The 26,884-nt window shown below is 43.2% G+C and overlaps 1 protein-coding gene and 1 long non-coding RNA gene across 6 annotated transcripts; one reads left to right on the forward strand and one right to left on the reverse strand.

The window, feature by feature from the left end:
* The first annotated feature begins 1,661 nt into the window (after nt 1–1,661).
* Nucleotides 1,662–26,424, forward strand: scly (selenocysteine lyase). 2 transcript variants are annotated; one of them, XM_052466753.1, is made up of 13 exons: nt 1,663–1,827; nt 2,431–2,678; nt 2,891–3,000; nt 3,563–3,663; nt 3,825–4,020; nt 4,277–4,404; nt 7,839–7,991; nt 8,187–8,293; nt 10,293–10,329; nt 12,092–12,175; nt 12,694–12,796; nt 19,583–19,658; nt 25,644–26,424. In XM_052466753.1, the coding sequence occupies exons 2-13, from the start codon at nt 2,434–2,436 to the stop codon at nt 25,795–25,797; spliced, it is 1,494 nt and encodes a 497-aa protein (XP_052322713.1). In that variant the 5' UTR covers nt 1,663–1,827; nt 2,431–2,433; the 3' UTR covers nt 25,798–26,424. The 2 variants fall into 2 exon arrangements, with proteins under 2 accessions (XP_052322717.1, XP_052322713.1); XM_052466757.1 differs by lacking the exon at nt 19,583–19,658 and having other exon boundaries at nt 1,662–1,827.
* On the reverse strand, nt 19,665–25,633 carry LOC127908582 (uncharacterized). 4 transcript variants are annotated; one of them, XR_008067608.1, is made up of 6 exons: nt 24,211–25,633; nt 23,868–23,971; nt 23,790–23,815; nt 23,442–23,732; nt 20,932–20,962; nt 19,665–19,891 (listed from the first exon to the last, which is right to left on the reverse strand). It is a non-coding gene; the product is annotated as an uncharacterized LOC127908582 (long non-coding RNA). The 4 variants fall into 4 exon arrangements; XR_008067610.1 differs by lacking the exon at nt 23,790–23,815 and having other exon boundaries at nt 19,665–19,813; XR_008067609.1 differs by lacking the exon at nt 23,790–23,815 and having other exon boundaries at nt 19,665–19,839.
* Nucleotides 26,425–26,884: the final 460 nt, after the last annotated feature.

The raw sequence follows: 26,884 nt of genomic DNA on the forward strand, positions 1-26,884 counted from the left end.
TATTAAACTATATTCTGATAGATTATAGTTTAGGATTTGATAGAATACGTAGGATTTAGTATGAAATATAGGTTCGAAGAAACCACCCAGCAAACCAGGAACATTCCCAGAACGTTAGCTGAGATTCCCATTAAGTTGTAGTTAGAGTTTTATCTAACATTAGGATGATGACATCCCCAAAACATACAATGTTCCCGCAACCTAGAAAAATGTTTTTGCAATATTAGGCAAATATTTTTTTGCGACCTAAAAGAAACATTGTAATAATCAGCACAAATGAACAGTTTTTGTGTTCTGGGAACCTTCGCAGAACCAATTTTGGTTGGCTGGCCAGCAACTTTCGATTTTTATTATTTTAGATTTATTTTTAATGAACAAATATCAACAAACAAAAGAAGAATAGTCACATGCAAACAAGCATACATACAAACTATTGACATTGTCAGGAATCCTAAACAAACAAATCATATTAACAATACAATAAGTTTTAATTCCCTTTTTGCCTTTCATTTTAGTTAAAGTAGTGACATATTGATTAAATTAATTTATAAAGTTAAAAAAGTTAGGTTTTGAATTAGACCATTTGCATTTTTGAATATGAAATATACCTAATATTATTAGCAGTTGAATTAAATATACCATAATCTTGCTGAGGGAATTGTAGTATCACAAACAATATTCCTAATCTGTTTATTACCGCATTTATCTTTGATGTTAATATTGCCAATGAATATATTTTCATGTAAATCTGTTACTTACATCAACCACAGAGGAATTTTAAAAAGACACAACCCCTCTTGGAATCGCATAAAAAATAATTGTATATTATTTCGGGGTTATTAGAATTTTTTTTTAATTTATGAAGAAATTCCCCATATGAGAGTAGATATCCATCGTCATTCAGTAACTGACCAACCAAAATAATTGTATTCTCAAACCAGTTACGAAAAAAAAGAGACTCAATTTTAAATCGTGTTTATATCTTTGTTGTTCCATAGAAAGTATATGTGAGGGGAAAATATTGTGTTTATGCACTAACATCAAAGCGAAAGGCTGTTTATGGAATTTAGCCAATTTTACTGGGATTTTACCAACATCAAAAATTACACCCAAGCAGAAATTCTAAAACAAAACCAGAGTCAAATACATACTTAGATAAGACATTCCAAATACCGTTCTGGTCCTTAACATACTTCAGAATCCAATTTATTTTAAAAGTATTATTTAGAGTATTGAAATCTAAAACGTCAAGACCTCCGTGTTCTTGGGTATTACTGAGAATATCTTTCTGTAGATAGTGAGGCTTGTTCCTCCAAATACAATTATAAAGAATCTTATCTAAATCCTTTACAATTCTAGGGGATAATTCAAGTGATAACGAGACATAAAAACCGATCTGGATAACCCTTCAGCTTTGGACAATAAAACCCGACCATATATCTCTCTCAGCAACCTTTCAACAATGGGGTTAAAGTTTAAGTCACTCCTTTGTTTTTCATCCTTGCCTATAACAATTCCAAGATAAGTAACCGTATCTTTAATTGTGATACCATATACTTCCTGTAAAACACAATCTAAGACTGACTTATTGATATTCATTTTCAAAACCCGAAACTAAGGAAAAGTCTTCAACACAGGAGTGCGTTTTTTCAGACTCTGCAACATGCACTGCAGGCGTCACACTAAACAAGGAAGGAACGGGTTCATTCATGGACGGAACCGGAAACCTGCTATTTCCTGGTTGAGGAAGAAGAATCGACTTTTTGGGAGTCGTTGACAGTAGAGCAATCTTCTTCAGTCTCATCCTCCTTCGCCTATCTAGCCAAGGTATTTAGCTAACTACAGTGACGTTCAAATTGATGAAAGAAACAATATATTTTGTTTTATACCAACATAGCCAGCCACAGTAAATGACGTTAGCTAGTTTAGCAAGCTTTTTTTTTTAGCTTGTTCTACAGCCACGTATTAGCTAAAGTTATGTCACTCAACGAATGATGCAACGAATGATGTCTACTAGCTGGTTATCAACATCAATGCTGTGCTGGATGAAATGGGGTTAATTTTAAGAAACGACACGGCTGGTTAGCTTTCTTTAGAGCGAGCTAGGTCATTACATGTGTCCTTGGAAAGTCTACATATTAGCTAGTTAGCTAGGCATGACACGTTAGATTGTATCTGACTGTGTCGGTGACATAGTAGATAACAGGTGGCTAACAGACTGACGTTTTTAGCTTCATGAGTTTGTTTACAAACCCATCCTATAGGACCATTGCCCTATATAAATAGGACTTGTATCCCATTTATATAGGACAACCCCAACCCTATAGAATGACTGTAACATTATGTTACACACTTTACCTGCAGGTTTTTTTTTTTTTTTTGCGGGGGGCACTTAATCTAAAGTCATATAAACCTTGGCTTTTCCATAAGGTAATGTCTGAACCAGTGAAGGCCAGCTCCGGCACAAGGGACCCGAGGGACCACAGTCACCGCATAGTAGACGGTCGTCCATTCTCTCACCATTCAGCTGCATCCGCTGACCATACAGTCACTTCCTTGGATGACCACCACGCACTCTCACATCATTCAGACACAGGTGGTGCCAATGGGCATACGCACTCGGATCTTCCATTTGACGGCCATATACACACGTATATTCCAGACATGGACGAGGACAGGTAAGTTGTATCACTGTTTGTCACAGAGGGGTCGATGGGAGACCACTACAACCCGTTGAGTTCCCGTGGTTCCTCATGCTCTTATCTGTTTAGCTTCGAACGACTCCACGGGATTCCCTCCCTGTAGACATATTGTTTTACTAGGCCTATTTCATGGCACATCCTGTCTTCTCCTTACTAATGGGTTAATGTACTACCTCTCTGTAATACAGGATCTACATGGACTACAACGCCACCACCCCACTGGAGCCACAGGTGATCCAGGCTGTTACTGAAGCCCTGCACGAGGCCTGGGGAAACCCCAGTAGTACCTACACACCAGGTGAGGGGTTGGCACGAGGCCTGGGGAAACCCCAGTAGTACCTACATACCAGGTGAGGGGTTGGCACCAGGTGAGGGGTTGGCACCAGGTGAGGGGTTGGCCTGAGGGGGGAAACCAGGTGAGGGTTGGCACCAGGTGAGGGGTACCAGGTGAGGTGTTGGCACCATGGCACCAGGTGAGGGGTTGGCACCAGGTGAGGGGTTGGCACCAGGTGAGGGGTTGGCACCAGGTGAGGGGTTGGCACCAGGTGAGGGGTTGGCACCAGGTGAGGGGTTGGCACCAGGTGAGGGGTTGGCACCAGGTGAGGGGTTGGCACCAGGTGAGGGGTTGGCACCAGGTGAGGGGTTGGCACCAGGTGAGGGGTTGGTACCAGGTGAGGGGTTGGCACCAGGTGAGGGGTTGGCACCAGGTGAGGGGTTGGCACCAGGTGAGGGGTTGGCACCAACCTTGGAAGTATGTTTTTGTTAATGTTCTGTTTTGTCCATCTTGTCACCCCCGCTGATTTTATTAACGTCTTTAGCTATGTGTGTGTTTGAATTTAGTCGTCTCTTCCTTGTTCCAGGAGTGAAAGCAAAGAAGATCATTACCCAGGCGAGAGAGAATGTGGCTAGAATGGTGGGGGGGAAAGCAGATGACATCATCTTCACCTCTGGTGGGACTGAGGTAGACTGACAGTCTCGTTATACTGTACATGAACACAACATGACATCTGGCTTATTGTCTGGCTCAAAACGACACAATGTGATTGGTGCGCGCGCTCTATCAGCGATTATAACCTACCGTTGGAATTGCCAGCGGTCTTTACTTTCCTCCGTTCTCTTCAGGCCAATAACCTGGTGTTCCACAGTGCCCTGGAGGCCTACAGAGAGAGCTGCAGGACAGCAGAGCAGAGAGGGGAGAGACGTCGCCATGAGAACAGCGGAACCTCAGCCTGGCCTCTACCTCATATCCTCGTCTCTAACGTAGAGCATGACTCAGTCAGACTGACCGCTGAACACCTGCTGAAGGACGCCACGGCAGGCAGGGTTCAACACTGTTCTGGATTTATATTTATTTACTGTATGCTAAATTATGACGATGATGAAGATGATGATCAATCATATATATTGTTTTATTAACGTATAACACTGAAGTTGAACGAGAACTTTAGTCACTCAGTACTGTACGTACATAAATCATTATACTGTAATAAGGATCGTTTGTGTCTCCAGTAACTGATAAATACACCAAATGTTGTCAATGACTTGATATAGGCCTATCTGGGTTGTTGTCTTAGACGTGACGTCAGTGGCGGTTTCCAAGGTGACGGGGAGGGTGGAGGTGGAGGATGTGTTGGCTGCTGTCCGCCCCTCCACCTGTCTCATCTCTATCATGATGGCTAACAACGAGACAGGAGTCCTAATGGTGAGGGATACACACCCACTCAGATGGACGGGCAGCATGGCCTCGGTTTTCACACTTAAATGGTTCTAACACACACACTTGTCCACAGATCCTAAATATTAACCCAAGTCATAGTAGTAGATGGATGTGATTTTCTCCTTCAAACAATTCCCTGGCCTTGTACACAGCTAATATCTAACATTCGCCAAAGCAAGCTACTGATAGTGCAACCCTAGTAACAGTACATATGAAGATGAACAATGATCAGGCCTACTGTTCATTTTACTGTAGAAACTATTGTTGAAAACGAGTCTAGGATGGAACTATTGCTGTTAAAACAGAATAATAATTGTTATTCTGAACTGGAATAATAAACTGATGAAAGCAAGATGCTTTTTGAGGTGAACCCACTCACACAGTTCTGGGTTGTTCCATCTACAACAGGAAGTGGTGTCCTGTCTGACTGAGAACCCCCTCACACAGTTCTGGGTTGTTCCATCTACAACAGGAAGTGGTGCCCTGTCTGACTGAGAACCCCCTCACACAGTTCTGGGTTGTTCCATCTACAACAGGAAGTGGTGTCCTGTCTGACTGAGAACCCACTCACACAGTTCTGGGCTGTTCCATCTACAACAGGAAGTGGTGTCCTGTCTGACTGAGAACCCACTCACACAGTTCTGGGCTGTTCCATCTACAACAGGAAGTGGTGTCCTGTCTGACTGAGAACCCCTTCCTGACTGAGAACCCACTCACACAGTTCTGGGTTGTTCCATCTACAACAGGAAGTGGTGTCCTGTCTGACTGAGAACCCACTCACACAGTTCTGGGCTGTTCCATCTACAACAGGAAGTGGTCTCCTGCCTGACTGAGAAAGCAGTAGATGTTCTGGTCCAGTTTGGTACCACATACCTGTGTGAGTCAGGGTTGTCAACTCTGGCATACTTTAACACAACAAGTACAGAAACAGACTCAATGCTGAGCATCACCTCTGGGTTGCAGTGTCCAAAACTGAGCCCAGAATAGACATGGATAGAATAGACCTCTCATTAGGTGTGTGTGTGTTTTCTGGTCCACATCATGTGACCAGAAATGTGATGTGACCAATCAGTTTATTCTCGTTCGGGAAAAAAAAAAAAAGAAAAAAGTATTGTGTTTTTTAAACAGCACCAGTTCCAACCTAAACTTTCTTTCTACAGTAAGATGGACAGTCGGCCTTATCATTGTTCATCTGTACTGTTTCTTACGGTTTCAAAACGCCTGTGTGTCTGTTCTGTTATTCACCTGTGTGTCTGTTCTGTTATTCACCTGTGTGTCTGTTCTGTTATTCGCCTGTGTGTCTGTTCTGTTATTCGCCTGTGTGTCTGTTCTGTTATTCGCCTGTGTGTCTGTTCTGTTATTCGCCTGTGTGTCTGTTCTGTTATTCGCCTGTGTGTCTGTTCTGTTATTCGCCTGTGTGTCTGTTCTGTTATTCACCTGTGTGTCTGTTCTGTTATTCACCTGTGTGTCTGTTCTGTTATTCACCTGTGTGTCCTGTGTGTCTGTTCTGTTATTCGCCTGTGTGTCTGTTCTGTTATTCACCTGTGTGTCTGTTCTGTTATTCACCTGTGTGTCTGTTCTGTTATTCACCTGTGTGTCTGTTCTGTTATCATCTGTGTGTGTTCTGTTATTAAGTTTATTCCATTTCAGAATGAAAATGATTTGTCTGTTTTTATTCGCCTGTGTGTCTGTTCAGCCTGTGTGTCTGTTCTGTTACTGTGTGTCTGTTCTGTTATTCACCTGTGTGTCCTAGACAGATGTCTGTTCTGTTATTCGCCTGTGTGTCTGTTTTTATTCGCCTGTGTGTCTGTTCATAAACATGAATAGATGTGTCTGTTTATTCGCCTGTGTGTCATATTTATTTTCATTATTTGTTTCTGTTCTGTTATTGCATTTGTTTTTATTCGCCTGTGTGTCTGTTCTGTTATTCGCCTGTGTGTCTGTTCTGTTATTCATATGATCAATCAGTTTATTCCAGATAGATAGAAATAGATTTATTGTATATTTTCCTAGACAGATACATTAGTGTCCCAATATTTAAAACACAGAATTTCTAATTTGGGTCCCATGCTGAAAATGTTTAAGAACCTCTGCAATAAGGGATCATATCTTTCACCTGGATTGACCTGGTCTGTTCTGGAAAGAGCAGGTGTTCCTAATGTTTTTAACACTCAGTGTATATTACTAACATACACTATATATATATATATATATATACAAAAGTATGTGGACATCAATTCAAATTAGTGGATTCAGCTGTTTCAGCCACACCTGTTGCTGACAGGTGTATAAAGTCAAGCACACAGCCATGCAATCTCCATAGACTATCAACGTGGTACTGTCATAGGATGCCACCTTTCCAACAAGTCAGTTCATCAAATTTCTGGCCTGTTAGAGCTTCCCCCGGTCAACTGTGAGTGCAGTTATTGTGAAGTACAAAACGTCTAGGAGCAACAACGGCTCAGTCGTGAAGTGGTAGGCCACACGAGCTCACAGAATCACTGAAGTGCATAAATGGTCTGTCCTCGGTTGCAGCACTCACTACCAAGTTACAAACTACATCTGGAAGCAAAGTCAGCACAGGAACTGTTAATCGGGAGCTTCATGAAATGGGTTTCCATGGCTGAGCAGCTGCACACAAGCCTAAGATCACCATGCGCAATGCCAAGCGTCAGCTGGAATGGTGTAAAGCTCACCGTCATTGGACTCTGGAGCAGTGGAAACGGGTTCTCTGGAGTGATGATTCACACTTCACCATCTGGCAGTCCAACGGATGAATCTGGGTTTTGCGACTGCCAGAAGACCACTACCTGCCCCAATGCGTAGTACCAACTGTAAAGTTTGGTGGAGGAGGAATAATGGTGTGTTTTTCATGGTTTAGGCTAGGCCCCTTAGTTCCAGTGAAGGGAAACGTTAACACTACAGCATACAATGATATTGTAGACACTTCTGTCAGTTCTGTCTTTCCCAAGCTGTGAGGCAACAGTTTGGGGAAGGCCCTTTCCTGTTTCAGCATGACGGTGCATAAAGCAATGTCCATACATCGATGGTTTGTCGAGATCGACGTGGAAGAACTTGACTGGCCTACACAGAGCCCTGACCTCAACCCCTTTGGGATGAATTAGAACTCAGACTGCGAGCCAGGCCTAATCGCCCAACATCAGTGCCCGACCTCACTAACGCTCTTGTGGCTGAATGGAAGCAAGTCCCCGCAGCAATGATCCAACATCTAGTGGAAAGCTTTCAGAGAAGTGGAGACTGTTCTAGCAGCAAAATGGAGACCAATTCCGTATTCATGCTTTTGGAATGAGATGTTGGATGAGCAGGTGTCTACATATTTTTGGTTATGTAGTGTATCTTAATCACAGATATTACTAACAGAATTATTACTTGACTACCTTGTGTGTTCTTCCTGACAGCCAATCAGAGAGCTCTGTCAGAGGGTCAGCTTTGTCAACAGACAGCGTCAACATAGAATCCTCCTGCACACTGACGCGGCCCAGGCCATAGGCAAGGTGCGGGTCGACGCCCGTGACCTGGGAGTGGATTACCTCACCATTGTAGGACACAAGGTCAGGGGTCAGGACTCTTCTGGACTTTAGGCAAATCTGAAATGTGTTTCCTTGATTCCTCGTGTGTTTCTTAAAGCGTATTGGAGGAGAGGGGAGAAACCTAAGATCTTTTACATCCAAATGCATGATGTGATTATCTTCTATTGCATTCTGGGAAGATGAGTTCTTATATAATTTTCCTGTTCCGTCACTCAGTTCTATGCACCGAGGATGGGAGCGTTGTATGTGAACGGCCCAGGAACAACCACACCCCTCTACCCCATGTTGTTTGGAGGGGGACAGGAGAGGAACTTCAGACCAGGGTATCGTTCAAGTAATTATGTCTAATTATGTTAATTATGTCTTTCTCAATGGCAACCCTATTCCCTATGTAGTGCACTACTTTTGATTAGAGCCTATAAGGCTCGGGTCAGAACTAGTGCACTCACTATATAGGGAATAGGGTGCCGTTAATACTCAATTACTTGGAACACTGAAATATTTTGACCATTTTTAAATAGCTATTATGTATAGTACCAGTCAACAGTCTGGACGCACCTACTCATTCAAGGGTTTTTCTTTATTTTTACTAGTTTCTACATTGTAGAATAATTGTGAAGACGTCAACGCTATGAAATAACACATATGGAATCGTCTAGTAACCAATAAAGTGTTAAACAAATTCAATTAGATTCTTCAAAGTAGCCACCTTTTGCCTTGATGACAGCTTTGCACACTCTTGGCATTCTCTCAACCAGCTTCATGAGGTAGTCACCTGGAATGCATTTCAATTAACAGGTGTGCCTTGTTAATTTGTGGAATTTCTTTCCTTCTTAATGCTTTTGAGCCAATCAGTTGTGTTGTAGGGGGGTTATACAGACGATAGCCCTATTTGGTATAAGACCAAGTCCATATTATGGCAAGAACAGGTCAAACAAGCAAAGAGAAACGACTGTCCAGCATTACTTTAAGACATGAAGGTCAGTAAACGCTGAACATTTTTAAAAAGTGCAGTCTCAACAAATCATCCAGCGCTATGACGAAACTGGCTCTCATGAGGACCGCCACAGGAAAAGAAGACCCAGAGTTACCTCTGCTGCAGAGGAAAAGTTCATTAGAGTTCGGTTTCTCTAGGTTTCTTCCTAGGTTCTGGCCTTTCTAGGGAGTTTTTTCCTAGCCACCGTGCTTCTACACCTACATTGCTTGCTGTTTGGGGTTTTAGGCTGGGTTTCTGTACAGCACTTTGTGACATCAGCTGATGTAAGAAATTATTTATAAATACATTTTATTGAGTTACCAGCCTCAGAAATTGCAGCCAAAATAAATGTTCAAGTAACACACACATCAAAACTTCAACTGCTTAGAGAAGACTGCGTGAATCAAGCCTTCATGGTCGAATTGCTACAAAGAAACCACTACCAAAGGACACCAATAAGAAGAAGAGACTTGCTTGGGCCAAGAAACTTGAGCAATGGACATTAGACCAGTAGAAATCTGTCCTTTGTTCTGATGAGTCTAAATTTGAGATTTTTGGGGTCTTTGTGAGATGAAGAGTAGATGAACGGATGATCTCCATGTGTGGTTCCCACCGTGAAGCATGGAGGAGGAGGTGTGATGGTGTGGGGGTTCTTTGCTGGTGACACTGTCGTGATTTATTTAGAATTCAAGGCACACTTAACCAGCATGGCTACCACAGCATTCCGCAGCGATACGCCATCCCATCTGGTTTGCACTTAGTGGGACTATCATTTGTTTTTCAATTGGACAATGACCCAACACACATCCAGGCTCTGTAAGGTCTATTTGACCAAGAAGGAGAGTGATGGAGCGCTGCATCAGATGACCTGGCTTCCACAATCACCCGACCTCAGTCCAATTGAGATGGTTTGTGATGAGTCGGACAGCAGAGTGAAGGAAAAGCAGCCAACAAGTGCTCAGCATATGTGGGAATTCCTTCAAGACTGTTGGAAAACCATTCCAGGTGAAGCTGGTTAAGAGAATGCCATGAGTGTCTCAAGCTGTCATCAAGGTAAAGGGTGGCTACAATGAAGAATCTAACATCTAAAATATATTTTGATTTGTTTAACACTTTTTTTTTGGTTACTACATGATTCCATATCTGTTAAGTAGTTTTGATGTCTTCACTATTATTCTACAATGTAGAAAATAGTAAAAATAAAGAAAAACCCATGAATGAATAGGTGTTTTAACTTTTGACTGGTCCTGTATTAAACACCCTCTGAAGTTATAATGAACAACAGATGACGATGTTACAAGTAATAAAGGAAAAGCATTTGTATTTTCATGTTTGTTTTGTTTTAGCACTGAGAACACACCAATGATCGCTGGCCTTGGAAAGGTACAGTCTTGAATCATTACATTTGTGTAACAAAAAGTTATGAACCTTATTCCTACCATGTATATTTACCTAAAACTGGTGGCCAAATACAGTTACAGTGGCTTGCGAAAGTATTCACCCCCCTTGGCGTTTTTTCCTATTTTGTTGCTTTACAATCTGAAATTAAAATGGAGTTTTTTGGGGGGGGGCGGATTGTATCATTTGATTTACACAACACGCCTACCACTTTGAAGGTGCAAAATATGTTTTATTGTGAAAAAAAAACAAGAAATAAGACAAAAAAAACTGAAACCTTGAGTGTGCATAACTATTCACCCCCAAAGTCAATACTTTGTAGAGCTACCTTTTGCAGCAATTACAGCTGCAAGTCTCTTGGGGTATGTCTCTATATGCTTGGCACATCTAGACACTGGGATTTCTGCCCATTCTTCAAGGCAAAACGGCACTCGCTCCTTCAAGTTGGATGGGTTCCTTCAGTGTACAGCAATCTTCAAGTCCTACCACAGATTCTCAATTGGATTTAGGTCTGGGCTTTGACTAGGCCATAACAAGACATTTAAACGTTTCCCCTTAAACCACTCGAGTGTTGCTTTAGCAGTATGCTTAGGGTCATTGTCCTGCTGGAAGGTGAACCTCTGTCCCAGTCTCACATCTCTGAAGACAAACAGGTTTCCATAAAGAATTTCCCTATATTTAGCGCCATCCATCATTCCTTCAATTCTGACAGGGTTCCCAGTCACTGCCGATGGAAAAACATCCCCACAGCATGATGCTGCCACCACCATGCTTCACTGTGAGGATGGTGTTCTCGGGGTGATGAGAGCTGTTGGGTTTGTGCCAGACATAGTGTTTACCTTGACGGCCAAAAAGCTCACTTTTAGTCTCATCTGACCAGATTACCTTCTTCCATATGTTTTGGGAGTCTCCCACCTTTTGGCGAACACCGACCGTGTTGGGTTTTTTTCAGGCCACTCTTCCAAAAAGCCCAGCTCTGTGGAGTGTACGGCTTAAAGTGGTCCTTTGGACAGACACTCCAATCTCCAATGTGGAGCTTTGCAGCTCCTTCAGGCTTATCTTTGGTCTCTTTGTTGCCTCTCTGATTAATGCCCTCCTTGCCTGGTCCGTGAGTTTGGGTGGGCGGCCATCTCTTGGCAGGTTTGTTGTGGTGCCATAATCTTTCCCTTTATAATGGATTTAATGGTTCTCCGTGGGATGGTCAAAGTTTTGTATATATTTTTTCTTAACTCAACCCTGATCTGTACGTCTCCACAACATTGTCCCTGACCATGTTTTGGGGAGCTCCTTGGTCTTCATGGTGCTGCTTGCTTGGTGGTGCCCCTTGCTTAGTGGTGTTGCAGACTCTGGGGCTTTTCATAACAGGTGTATATATACTGAGATCATTTGACAGATCAAATGATCAAAAGACGGACAACTAGTTAGTTCACCTGCTCTGCTGCCTACTACAAACTAGTTGTCTCTCTACTAGGCAGCAGAGCAGGTGAACTAACGAGTTGTCTGTACTAGGCAGCAGAGCAGGTGAACTAACTTATTGTCTGTGCTAGGCAGCAGAACAGGTGAACAAACTAGTTGTCTCTCTCTACTAGGCAGCAGAGCAGGTGAACTAACTAGTTGTCTCTCTACTAGGCAGCAGAGCAGGTGAACTAACTAGTTGTCTCTCTACTAGGCAGCAGAGCAGGTGAACTAACTTATTGCCTGTACTAGGCAGCAGAGCAGGTGAACTAACTAGTTGTCTCTCTACTAGGCAGCAGAGCTGGTGAACTCTAACCTGACTGAGTATGAAACTCATATGCTGGATACAAGGGACTACCTGGAGGAACAACTAGAGGTACAGTAACAGGACGTTAGTCTGCTAATAGGCAGTCAGACAAGCATCAATGTTTTTTTTTTTTTTTTTTTGGCTTTCAGAATATATTTATAGCCTGTTTTTTTTTTTTTTTTATTTATTTTTTTTAACTTTATTTAACCAGGCAAGTCAGTCAAGAACATATTCTATTTTCAATGACAGCCTGGGAACAGTGGGTTAACTGCCTGTTCAGGGGCAGAACGACAGATTTGTACCTTGTCAGCTCGGGGGGTTTGAACTCGCAACCTTCCGGTTACTAGTCCAACGCTCTAACCACTAGGCTACGCTGCCGCCCCACAGTGACACTGTTTTGGGATATTTGTTCAGTAGTTTCAAAGTAGAACCAACATTTTGTTTTTGTATTCCTTTTAGATTGTCGCCATGTTTTCCTTCAAATGTACTGTTTCGTGAGTGAAGAAGTCAATGGTACAAGTATAGTACCTGTCCAATAGCTATGTCTTCTGTGTCCAACAAGTGTTTTGCTGTTGTGTGTTGCCAAGGCGATCTTCGGGAGAGAGAGGATCCATTTCAACAGTCATTTCCCTGACTCCGAGACCCTACCCAATACCTGTAACGTGTCTATTCTGGGTGCTGGACTACAGGGTGAGTAAAAATGTGCCATTGAGCTGCGCACCATTTTTATGTTACACACTTCAGCCACTCAATAACAGCCAATGAAACTACTACATTGGCCAATTATTACATATTTATCAGTGGACGATCACATCTCTGTGGATGTGGACGTCTGAATTGAACTTTAGTGTCTCCCCTCCCCCCCCCCCGTTCTCTACCCTTCCTGCTGTGGGATTTTGTCTCCGTCAATCTGCCACTCGGTACAACAGCCATTCTTTAAGTATGGGTTGGGTTGCGGAAATGTAACTAGTCCCTCCTCCTCTCCTCTGTAACTATTCCCCAGGTCGTAGTCCCTCCTCCTCCTCTCCTCTGTAACTATCCCCCAGGTCGTAGTCCCTCCTCTCCTCTGTAACTATTCCCCAGGTCGTAGTCCCTCCTCTCCTCTGTAACTATTCCCCAGGTCGTAGTCCCTCCTCCTCTCCCCTGTAACTATTCCCCAGGTCGTAGTCCCTCCTCCTCTCTCCCCTGTAACTATTCCCCAGGTCGTAGTCCCTCCTCCTCCTCTCCCCTGTAACTATTCCCCAGGTCGTAGTCCCTCCTCCTCTCCCCTGTAACTATTCCCCAGGTCGTAGTCCCTCCTCTCCCCTGTAACTATTCCCCAGGTCGTTGTCCCTCCTCTCCCCTGTAACTATTCCCCAGGTCGTTGTCCCTCCTCCTCTCCCCTGTAACTATTCCCCAGGTCGTTGTCCCTCCTCCTCTCCCCTGTAACTATTCCCCAGGTCGTTGTCCCTCCTCCTCTCTCCCCTGTAACTATTCCCCAGGTCGTAGTCCCTCCTCCTCCTCTCCCCTGTAACTATTCCCCAGGTCGTAGTCCCTCCTCCTCCTCTCCCCTGTAACTATTCCCCAGGTCGTAATCCCTCCTCCTCTCTCCCCTGTAACTATTCCCCAGGTCGTAGTCCCTCCTCCTCTCCCCTGTAACTATTCCCCAGGTCGTTGTCCCTCCTCCTCTCTCCCCTGTAACTATTCCCCAGGTCGTAGTCCCTCCTCCTCCTCTCCCCTGTAACTATTCCCCAGGTCGTAATCCCTCCTCCTCTCTCCCCTGTAACTATTCCCCAGGTCGTAGTCCCTCCTCCTCTCTCCCCTGTAACTATTCCCCAGGTCGTAGTCCCTCCTCCTCTCCCCTGTAACTATTCCCCAGGTCGTTGTCCCCCTCCTCCCCTCTCCCCTGTAACTATTCCCCAGGTCGTTGTCCCCCCTCCTCTCTCCCCTGTAACTATTCCCCAGGTCGTTGTCCCCCCTCCCCTCTCCCCTGTAACTATTCCCCAGGTCGTAATCCCTCCTCCTCTCTCCCCTGTAACTATTCCCCAGGTCGTAGTCCCTCCTCCTCCTCTCCCCTGTAACTATTCCCCAGGTCGTAGTCCCTCCTCCTCCTCTCCCCTGTAACTATTCCCCAGGTCGTAGTCCCTCCTCCTCCTCTCCCCTGTAACTATTCCCCAGGTCGTAGTCCCTCCTCCTCCTCTCCCCTGTAACTATTCCCCAGGTCGTAGTCCCTCCTCCTCCTCTCCCCTGTAACTATTCCCCAGGTCGTAGTCCCTCCTCCTCTCCCCTGTAACTATTCCCCAGGTCGTAGTCCCTCCTCCTCTCTCCCCTGTAACTATTCCCCAGGTCGTAGTCCCTCCTCCTCCTCTCCCCTGTAACTATTCCCCAGGTCGTAGTCCCTCCTCCTCTCCCCTGTAACTATTCCCCAGGTCGTAGTCCCTCCTCTCCCCTGTAACTATTCCACAGGTCGTAGTCCCTTTTCTCCCCTGTAACTATTCCCCAGGTCGTTGTCCCTCCTCCTCTCCCCTGTAACTATTCCCCAGGTCGTTGTCCCTCCTCCTCCTCTCCCCTGTAACTATTCCCCAGGTCGTAGTCCCTCCTCCCCTCTCCCCTGTAACTATTCCCCAGGTCGTAATCCCTCCTCCTCTCTCCCCTGTAACTATTCCCCAGGTCGTAGTCCCTCCTCCTCTCTCCCCTGTAACTATTCACCAGGTCGTAGTCCCTCCTCCTCTCCCCTGTAACTATTCCCCAGGTCGTAGTCCCTCCTCCCCTCTCCCCTGTAACTATTCCCCAGGTCGTAGTCCCTCCTCCCCTCTCCCCTGTAACTATTCCCCAGGTCGTTGTCCCCCCTCCTCTCTCCCCTGTAACTATTCCCCAGGTCGTTGTCCCCCCTCCTCTCTCCCCTGTAACTATTCCCCAGGTCGTTGTCCCTCCTCCTCTCCCCTGTATCTATTCCCCAGGTCGTTGTCCCTCCTCCTCTCCCCTGTATCTATTCCCCAGGTCGTTGTCCCTCCTCCTCTCCCCTGTATCTATTCCCCAGGTCGTTGTCCCTCCTCCTCTCCCCTGTATCTATTCCCCAGGTCGTTGTCCCTCCTCCTCTCCCCTGTATCTATTCCCCAGGTCGTTGTCCCTCCTCCTCTCCCCTGTATCTATTCCCCAGGTCGTTGTCCCCCCTCCTCTCTCCCCTGTAACTATTCCCCAGGTCGTTGTCCCTCCTCCTCTCCCCTGTATCTATTCCCCAGGTCGTTGTCCCCCCTCCCCTCTCCCCTGTAACTATTCCCCAGGTCGTTGTCCCCCTCCTCTCTCCCCTGTAACTGTTCCCCAGGTCGTTGTCCCTCCTCCTCTCTCCCCTGTAACTGTTCCCCAGGTCGTAGTCCCTCCTCCTCTCTCCCCTGTAACTATTCCCCAGGTCGTAGTCCCCCTCCTCTCTCCCCTGTAACTATTCCCCAGGTCGTTGTCCCCCCTCCTCCTCTCCCCTGTAACTATTCCCCAGGTCGTAGTCCCTCCTCCTCTCCCCTGTAACTATTCCCCAGGTCGTAGTCCCTCCTCCTCCTCTCCCCTGTAACTATTCCCCAGGTCGTAGTCCCTCCTCCTCCTCTCCCCTGTAACTATTCCCCAGGTCGTAGTCCCTCCTCTCTCCCCTGTAACTATTCCCCAGGTCGTTGTCCCCCCTCCTCTCTCCCCTGTATCTATTCCCCAGGTCGTTGTCCCTCCTCCTCTCTCCCCTGTAACTATTCCCCAGGTCGTAGTCCCTCCTCCTCTCTCCCCTGTAACTATTCCCCAGGTCGTAATCCCTCCTCCTCTCTCCCCTGTAACTATTCCCCAGGTCGTAGTCCCTCCTCCTCTCCGCTGTAACTGAGAATGTGTTCTCTGTCAAAATGAGCCATGTTTTCATGAGCTTGGGTCCCAGGAAAACAGTGCATTTCTCATTTAGGTCCCAGGCAGAAAAAGGTTAAGAACCCCTGCTGTGCAGTATCTCTAACCGTACATCGCCGCGAGGTCACAACCCACGTTGCTGTGGCTATTTATAAACTACGGTGGCAGTTAATGATTCATGTCTCCTCTGTCCCCTGTACTGTAGGGAAGAAGGTATTCATGTCTCTTATTGTCCCCTGTACTGTAGGGAGGAAGGTATTCATGTCTCTTATTGTCCCTGTACTGTAGGGAGGAAGGTATTCACGTCTCCTCTGTCCCCTGTACTGTAGAGAGGAAGGTATTCATGTCTCTTATTGTCCCCTGTACTGTAGAGAGGAAGGTATTCATGTCTCCCTGTCCCCTGTACTGTAGGGAGGAAGGTATTCATGTCTCTTCTGTCCCCTGTACTGTAAGAGGAAGGTATTCATGTCTCCTCTGTCCCTGTACTGTAGGGAGGAAGGTATTCATGTCTCTTATTGTCCCTGTACTGTAGGGAGGAAGGTATTCATGTCTCTTATTGTCCCTGTACTGTAGGGAGGAAGGTATTCATGTCTCTTATTGTCCCCTGTACTGTAGGGAGGAAGGTATTCCTCATTGTCCCTGTACTGTAGGGAGGAAGGTATTCACGTCTCCTCTGTCCCCTGTACTGTAGAGAGGAAGGTATTCATGTCTCTTATTGTCCCCTGTACTGTAGGGAGGAAGGTATTCATGTCTCTTCTGTCCCCTGTACTGTAGAGAGGAAGGTATTCATGTCTCTTATTGTCCCCTGTACTGTAGAGAGGAAGGTATTCATGTCTCTTATTGTCCCCTGTACTGTAGGGAGGAAGGTATTCATGTCTCTTCTGTCCCCTGTACTGTAGAGAGGAAGGTATTCATGTCTCCTCTGTCCCCTGTACTGTAGGGAGGAAGGTATTCATGTCTCCTATTGTCCCCTGTACTGTAGGGAGGAAGGTATTCATGTCTCTTATTGTCCCTGTACTGTAGGGAGGAAGGTATTCATGTCTCTTATTGTCCCTGTACTGTAGGGAGGAAGGTATTCATGTCTCTTATTGTCCCCTGTACTGTAGGGAGGAAGGTATTCATGTCTCTTATTGTCCCTGTACTGTAGGGAGGAAGGTATTCACGTCTCCTCTGTCCCCTGTACTGTAGAGAGGAAGGTATTCATGTCTCTTATTGTCCCCTGTACTGTAGGGAGGAAGGTATTCATGTCTCTTCTGTCCCCTGTACTGTAGAGAGGAAGGTATTCATGTCTCTTATTGTCCCCTGTACTGTAGAGAGGAAGGTATTCATGTCTCTTATTGTCCCTGTACTGTAGGGAGGAAGGTATTCATGTCTCTTATTGTCCCCTGTACTGTAGAGAGGAAGGTATTCATGTCTCTTATTGTCCCTGTACTGTAGGGAGGGAGGTATTCATGTCTCTTATTGTCCCTGTACTGTAGGGAGGAAGATATTCATGTCTCTTATTGTCCCTGTACTGTAGGGAGGAAGGTATTCATGTCTCTTATTGTCCCTGTACTGTAGGGAGGAAGGTATTCATGTCTCTTATTGTCCCTGTACTGTAGGGAGGAAGGTATTCATGTCTCTTATTGTCCCTGTACTGTAGGGAGGAAGGTATTCATGTCTCTTATTGTCCCTGTACTGTAGAGAGGAAGGTATTCATGTCTCTTATTGTCCCTGTACTGTAGGGAGGAAGGTATTCATGTCTCTTCTTGTCCCTGTACTGTAGGGAGGAAGGTATTCATGTCTCCTCTGTCCCCTGAACTGTAGGGAGGAAGGTATTCATGTCTCTTATTGTCCCTGTACTGTAGAGAGGAAGGTATTCATGTCTCTTATTGTCCCTGTACTGTAGAGGAAGGTATTCATGTCTCTTATTGTCCCTGTACTGTAGGGAGGAAGGTATTCATGTCTCCTCTGTCCCCTGAACTGTTGGGAGGAAGGTATTCATGTCTCTTATTGTCTCTTAACTGTAGGGAGGAAGATATTCATGTCTCTTATTGTCCCTGTACTGTAGGGAGGAAGGTATTCATGTCTCCTCTGTCCCCTGAACTGTAGGGAGGAAGGTATTCATGTCTCCTCTGTCCCCTGAACTGTAGAGAGGAAGGTATTCATGTCTCTTATTGTCCCTGTACTGTAGGGAGGAAGGTATTCATGTCTCCTCTGTCCCCTGAACTGTAGGGAGGAAGGTATTCATGTCTCTTATTGTCCCCTGTACTGTAGGGAGGAAGGTATTCATGTCTCTTATTGTCCCTCTACTGTAAGGAGGAAGGTATTCATGTCTCTTATTGTCCCCTGTACTGTAGGGAGGAAGGTATTCATGTCTCTTATTGTCCCTGTACTGTAGGGAGGAAGGTATTCATGTCTCTTATTGTCCCCTGTACTGTCGGGAGGAAGGTATTCATGTCTCTTATTGTCCCCTGTACTGTCGGGAGGAAGGTATTCATGTCTCTTATTGTCCCCTGTACTGTAGGGAGGAAGGTATTCATGTCTCTTATTGTCCCCTGTACTGTAGGGAGGAAGGTATTCATGTCTCTTATTGTCCCCTGTACTGTAGGGAGGAAGGTATTCATGTCTCTTATTGTCCCCTGTACTGTAGGGAGGAAGGTATTCATGTCTCTTATTGTCCCTGTACTGTAGAGAGGAAGGTATTCATGTCTCTTATTGTCCCCTGTACTGTAGAGAGGAAGGTATTCATGTCTCTTATTGTCCCCTGTACTGTAGAGAGGAAGGTATTCATGTCTCTTATTGTCCCCTGTACTGTAGGGAGGAAGGTATTCATGTCTCTTATTGTCCCCTGTACTGTAGGGAGGAAGGTATTCATGTCTCTTATTGTCCCTGTACTGTAGGGAGGAAGGTATTCATGTCTCTTATTGTCCCTGTACTGTAGAGAGGAAGGTATTCATGTCTCCTCTGTCCCCTGTACTGTAGAGAGGAAGGTATTCATGTCTCTTATTGTCTCTGTACTGTAGGGAGGAAGGTATTCATGTCTCTTATTGTCCCGGTACTGTAGGGAGGAAGGTATTCATGTCTCTTATTGTCCCTGTACTGTAGGGAGGAAGGTATTCATGTCTCTTATTGTCCCTGTACTGTAGGGAGGAAGGTATTCATGTCTCTTATTGTCCCTGTACTGTAGGGAGGAAGGTATTCATGTCTCTTATTGTCCCTGTACTGTAGGGAGGAAGGTATTCATGTCTCTTATTGTCCCTGTACTGTAGGGAGGAAGGTATTCATGTCTCTTATTGTCCCTGTACTGTAGGGAGGAAGGTATTCATGTCTCTTCTTGTCCCTGTACTGTAGGGAGGAAGGTATTCATGTCTCTTCTTGTCCCTGTACTGTAAGGAGGAAGGTATTCATGTCTCTTATTGTCCCTGTACTGTAGGGAGGAAGGTATTCATGTCTCTTCTTGTCCCTGTACTGTAGGGAGGAAGGTATTCATGTCTCTTCTTGTCCCTTTACTGTAGGGAGGAAGGTATTCATGTCTCTTCTTGTCCCTGTACTGTAGGGAGGAAGGTATTCATGTCTCTTCTTGTCCCTGTACTGTAGGGAGGAAGGTATTCATGTCTCTTATTGTCCCCTGTACTGTAGGGAGGAAGGTGTTGTCCAGCTGTAGAAGACTGCTGGCCAGTGTTGGGGCTGCATGCCATTCACACAGAGGAGACAGGTGAGGACCTGACACATATAGTTACTAGATACTGTATATAATAGACCTATAGTAACTAGATACGTCATAGACCTATAGTAACTAGATACTGTATATAATAGACCTATAGTAACTAGATACATCATAGACCTATAGTAACTAGATACATCATAGACCTATAGTAACTAGATACATCATAGACCTATAGTAACTAGATACGTCATAGACCTATAGTAACTAGATACATCATAGACCTATAGTAACTAGATACGTCATAGACCTATAGTAACTAGATACGTCATAGACCTATAGTAACTAGATACGTCATAGACCTATAGTAACTAGATACGTCATAGACCTATAGTAACTAGATACGTCATAGACCTATAGTAACTAGATACGTCATAGACCTATAGTAACTAGATACATCATAGACCTATAGTAACTAGATACATCATAGACCTATAGTAACTAGATACGTCATAGACCTATAGTAACTAGATACGTCATAGACCTATAGTAACTATATACGTCATAGACCTATAGCAACTAGATACGTCATAGACCTATAGCAACTAGATACATCATAGACCTATAGTAACTAGATACACCATAGACCTATAGTAACTAGATACGTCATAGACCTATAGTAACTAGATACGTCATAGACCTATAGTAACTAGATACGTCATAGACCTATAGCAACTAGATACGTCATAGACCTATAGCAACTAGATACGTCATAGGCCTATAGTAACTAGATACGTCATAGGCCTATAGTAACTAGATACGTCATAGACCTGTTGTAACTAGATACGTCATAGACCTATAGTAACTAGATACGTCATAGACCTATAGTAACTAGATACGTCATAGACCTATAGTAACTAGATACGTCATAGACCTATAGTAACTAGATACGTCATAGACCTATAGCAACTAGATACGTCATAGACCTATAGCAACTAGATACGTCATAGACCTATAGCAACTAGATACGTCATAGACCTATAGCAACTAGATACGTCATAGGCCTATAGTAACTAGATATGTCATAGACCTATAGTAACTAGATATGTCATAGACCTATAGTAACTAGATACGTCATAGACCTATAGCAACTAGATACGTCATAGGCCTATAGTAACTAGATACGTCATAGACCTATAGTAACTAGATACGTCATAGACCTATAGTAACTAGATACGTCATAGACCTATAGTAACTAGATACGTCATAGACCTATAGTAACTAGATACGTCATAGACCTATAGTAACTAGATACGTCATAGACCTATAGTAACTAGATACTGTATATAATAGACCTATAGTAACTAGATACTGTATATAATAGGCCTATAGTAACTAGATACTGTAGATAATAGACCTATAGTAACTAGATACGTCATAGACCTATAGTAACTAGATACATCATAGACCTATAGTAACTAGATACGTCATAGGCCTATAGTAACTAGATACGTCATAGACCTATAGTAACTAGATACATCATAGGCCTATAGTAACTAGATACTGTATATAATAGACCTGTAGTAACTAGATACATCAATAGGCCTATAGTAACTAGATACGTCATAGACCTATAGTAACTAGATACGTCATAGACCTATAGTAACTAGATACGTCATAGACCTATAGTAACTAGATACGTCATAGACCTATAGTAACTAGATACGTCATAGACCTATAGTAACTAGATACGTCATAGACCTATAGTAACTAGATACGTCATAGACCTATAGTAACTAGATACGTCATAGACCTATAGTAACTAGATACGTCATAGACCTATAGTAACTAGATACGTCATAGACCTATAGTAACTAGATACGTCATAGACCTATAGTAACTAGATACGTCATAGACCTATAGTAACTAGATACGTCATAGACCTATAGTAACTAGATACGTCATAGACCTATAGTAACTAGATACGTCATAGACCTATAGTAACTAGATACGTCATAGACCTATAGTAACTAGATACGTCATAGACCTATAGTAACTAGATACGTCATAGACCTATAGTAACTAGATACGTCATAGACCTATAGTAACTAGATACGTCATAGACCTATAGTAACTAGATGCGTCATAGACCTATAGTAACTAGATGCGTCATAGGCCTATAGTAACTAGATGCGTCATAGGCCTATAGTAACTAGATGCGTCATAGGCCTATAGTAACTAGATGCGTCATAGGCCTATAGTAACTAGATGCGTCATAGGCCTATAGTAACTAGATGCGTCATAGACCTATAGTAACTAGATACGTCATAGACCTATAGTAACTAGATACGTCATAGACCTATAGTAACTAGATACGTCATAGACCTATAGTAACTAGATACGTCATAGACCTATAGTAACTAGATACGTCATAGACCTATAGTAACTAGATACGTCATAGACCTATAGTAACTAGATACGACCTATAGTAACTAGATATAGACCTATAGTAACGTCTATAGACCTATAGTAACTAGATACGTCATAGACCTATAGTAACTAGATACGTCATAGACCTATAGTAACTAGATACGTCATAGACCTATAGTAACTAGATACGTCATAGACCTATAGTAACTAGATACGTCATAGACCTATAGTAACTAGATACGTCATAGACCTATAGTAACTAGATACGTCATAGACCTATAGTAACTAGATACGTCATAGACCTATAGTAACTAGATATAGTCATAGACCATAGTAACTAGATACGTCATAGACCTATAGTAACTAGATACATCATAGACCTATAGTAACTAGATACATCATAGACCTATAGTAACTAGATACATCATAGACCTGTAGTAACTAGATACGTCATAGACCTATAGTAACTAGATGCGTCATAGGCCTATAGTAACTAGATGCGTCATAGGCCTATAGTAACTAGATGCGTCATAGGCCTATAGTAACTAGATGCGTCATAGGCCTATAGTAACTAGATGCGTCATAGACCTATAGTAACTAGATACGTCATAGACCTATAGTAACTAGATACGTCATAGACCTATAGTAACTAGATACGTCATAGACCTATGGTAACTAGATACGTCATAGACCTATGGTAACTAGATACGTCATAGGCCTATGGTAACTAGATACGTCAGAGACCTATAGTAACTAGATACTGTATATAATAGGCCTATAGTAACTAGATACGTCATAGACCTATAGTAACTAGATACATCATAGACCTATAGTAACTAGATACATCATAGACCTGTAGTAACTAGATACATCATAGGCCTGTAGTAACTAGATACATCATAGGCCTATGGTAACTAGATACATCATAGGCCTATGGTAACTAGATACATCATAGGCCTATGGTAACTAGATACATCATAGACCTATGGTAACTAGATACGTCATAGACCTATAGTAACTAGATACGTCACAGACCTATAGTAACTAGATACGTCATAGACCTATAGTAACTAGATACGTCATAGGCCTATAGTAACTAGATACTGTATATAATAGACCTGTAGTAACTAGATACATCATAGACCTATAGTAACTAGATACATCATAGACCTATAGTAACTAGATACATCATAGACCTATAGTAACTAGATACATCATAGACCTGTAGTAACTAGATACATCATAGGCCTGTAGTAACTAGATACATCATAGGCCTATGGTAACTAGATACATCATAGGCCTATGGTAACTAGATACATCATAGGCCTATGGTAACTAGATACATCATAGACCTATGGTAACTAGATACGTCATAGACCTATAGTAACTAGATACGTCATAGACCTATAGTAACTAGATACGTCACAGACCTATAGTAACTAGATACGTCATAGACCTATAGTAACTAGATACGTCATAGGCCTATAGTAACTAGATACTGTATATAATAGACCTGTAGTAACTAGATACATCATAGACCTATAGTAACTAGATACATCATAGTCCTATAGTAACTAGATACGTCACAGACCTATAGTAACTAGATACGTCACAGACCTATAGTAACTAGATACGTCATAGACCTATAGTAACTAGATACGTCACAGACCTATAGTAACTAGATACGTCACAGACCTATAGTAACTAGATACATCATAGGCCTATGGTAACTAGATACTGTATATAATAGACCTATAGTAACTAGATACGTCACAGACCTATAGTAACTAGATACGTCACAGACCTATAGTAACTAGATACGTCCCAGACCTATAGTAACTAGATACGTCACAGACCTATAGTAACTAGATACGTCACAGACCTATAGTAACTAGATACGTCATAGACCTATAGTAACTAGATACGTCACAGACCTATAGTAACTAGATACATCATAGACCTATAGTAACTAGATACATCATAGGCCTATAGTAACTAGATACATCATAGACCTATAGTAACTAGATACATCATAGACCTATAGTAACTAGATACATCATAGGCCTATAGTAACTAGATACTCTATATAATAGACCTATAGTAACTAGATACATCATAGACCGATAGTAACTAGATACATCATAGACCTATAGTAACTAGATACATAATAGACCTATAGTAACTAGATACGTCACAGACCTATAGTAACTAGATACGTCACAGACCTATAGTAACTAGATACGTCACAGACCTATAGTAACTAGATACGTCACAGACCTATAGTAACTAGATACGTCACAGACCTATAGTAACTAGATACTGTATATAATAGGCCTATAGTAACTAGATACGTCATAGACCTATAGTAACTAGATACGTCATAGACCTATAGTAACTAGATACGTCATAGACCTATAGTAACTAGATACGTCATAGACCTATAGTAACTAGATACGTCATAGACCTATAGTAACTAGATACGTCATAGACCTGTAGTAACGAGATACGTCACAGACCTACAGTTACTAGCTACAGTTACTAGACCTACAGTCGCTAGCCCTACAGTTACTAGACCTACAGTCGCTAGCCCTACAGTTACTAGACCTACAGTCGCTAGCCCTACAGTTACTAGCTACAGTAGCTAGACCTACAGTAGCTAGACCTACAGTTACTAGCTACATCATAGACCTACAGTTACTAGCTACAGTTACTAGACCTACAGTCGCTAGCCTTACAGTTACTAGACCTACAGTCGCTAGCCCTACAGTTACTACACCTACAGTTACTAGCTACAGTAGCTAGACCTACAGTACTAGCTACAGTTACTAGCTACAGTAGCTAGACCTACAGTTACTAGCTACAGTAGCTAGACCTACAGTAGCTAGACCTACAGTTACTAGCTACATCATAGACCTAGAGTTACTAGCTACAGTAGCTAGACCTACAGTAGCTTTACCTACAGTGACTAGCTACAGTTGCTAGACCTACAGTAGCTAGACCTACAGTTACTAGCTACATCATAGACCTACAGTTACTAGCTACAGTAGCTAGACCTACAGTCACTAGACCTACAGTCACTAGCCCTACAGTCACTAGCTACAGTAGCTAGACCTACAATAGCTAGACCTACAGTTACTAGCTACATCATTGACCTACAGTCACTAGCTACAGTAGCTAGACCTACAGTCACTAGCCCTACAGTTACTAGCTACAGTAGCTAGCCCTACAGTCACTAGCTACAGTAGCTAGCCCTACAGTCAGTAGCTAGACCTACAGTCACTAGCTACAGTAGCTAGCCCTACAGTCACTAGCTACAGTAGCTAGCCCTACAGTTACTAGCTACATCATTGACCTACAGTAACTTTACAGTCACAATATCTGCCCTCAGCCAAACTTAAGATCGTTGCTCTATATTTTATTTTACCTTTATTTAACTAGTCAGTTAAGAACAAATTCTTATTTTCACGTGTGTGTGTATATATATATATATATATTAGACATTATATATTGAAACTATGCACATTAATTACAGACGACAAAATAAATCACCCTTGTTTAGTGGAACTATATTGTTATCCCTGTTATTTTTCACTCTTTGTCCCTCAGGCCCTCCCATATTCTGCTGAGCTGTGGCATCCCTGAAGAGGTGGCAGCTAATGCCCTGAGGCTGAGTGTGGGGAGAGGGACCAGCCGGGCTGAGGTAGGCCTGGTGGTGGAGGATCTGAAGAATGCTGTCGAGAGGCTGGAGGGACTCAACTGATCAACGTTGATTGTAATTGTTTGATTGATCTACAGAATATACACCTTTTTCATAGTGCTGTGTATTGCAAACAGTTAATAATTTAAAGCAATATCTTGTCGATTTCTGCAGTGAGAATGTACACCTTTGTGAAAGGTGTTTTGTAATTTGTTGTTGTTATGTGTTTGTAGCGTGTAACATTTATACTTTTAGTACTTTTTATTCATTTAATTCAGGAGAAAAATGTTTCCAATGTTTAAGACTGAAAAAATTTACTCAAACTTGACTGGAATGATGTGAAATATATGGATGGCTTTACTGGGGGCGGCAGGGTAGCCAAGCAGTTAGAGCGTTGGACTAGTTAACCGAAAGGTTGCAAGTTCAAACCCCCAAGCTGACAAGGTATAAATCTGTCGTTCTGCCCCCTGAACAAGACCGTTAACCCACTGTTTCCTAGGTTGCCATTGAAAATAAGAATTTGTTCTTAACTGACTTGCCTAGTTAAATAAAGATTTTTAAAAAATGTAAAAAATGGTGCTTGCTGTCAGTTGTCAGCTTCGCTGGCTAATCAGAGGAGCTAACGGAAACGCCATGTGAATAGCGTATAAGCTGTTTAAAGTTGTCAAAATAAAGCATTGGTATATCTAACTTATACTTCACGTTCATTGTTTTATGACGGAGGGGTTGCTGTTTTGAATGCGCGTGTTATCTAATCAAGCTGTCTAAATCCCATGATAGCTGTTATCAAATCGACACCTGGGCTCTTTACACTGCTGTTTATTATCTACGCATAGTCACTTTACCCTTACCTACATGTACACATTAACTCAACTAACCTGTATCCCCGCACATTGACTCTGTACCGGTACCCCCTGTATATAGTCTCCACATTGACTCTGTACCGATACCCCCTGTATATAGTCTCCACATTAACTCTGTACCGGTACCCCCTGTATATAGCCTCCACATTGACTCTGTACCGGTACCCCCTGTATATAGTCTCCACATTAACTCTGTACCGGTACCCCCTGTATATAGCCTCCACATTGACTCTGTACCGGTACCCCCTGTATATAGCCTCCACATTGACTCACCGATACCCACCGTG

The sequence above is a fragment of the Oncorhynchus keta genome, chromosome 1 (assembly GCF_023373465.1).
Source record: "Oncorhynchus keta strain PuntledgeMale-10-30-2019 chromosome 1, Oket_V2, whole genome shotgun sequence".
Lineage (NCBI taxonomy): Eukaryota > Metazoa > Chordata > Actinopteri > Salmoniformes > Salmonidae > Oncorhynchus > Oncorhynchus keta.

Excerpts from the sequence above, each read along its gene's own strand:
- scly (XM_052466753.1), top strand. The coding sequence starts at position 2,434 with ATGTCTGAACCAGTGAAGGCCAGCTCCGGCACAAGGGACCCGAGGGAC. Across the intron at positions 12,797-19,582 it reads TCTGGGTGCTGGACTACAGG|GGAGGAAGGTGTTGTCCAGC; the intron begins GTGAGTAAAAAT and ends CCTGTACTGTAG. Across the intron at positions 19,659-25,643 it reads CATTCACACAGAGGAGACAG|GCCCTCCCATATTCTGCTGA; the intron begins GTGAGGACCTGA and ends TTTGTCCCTCAG.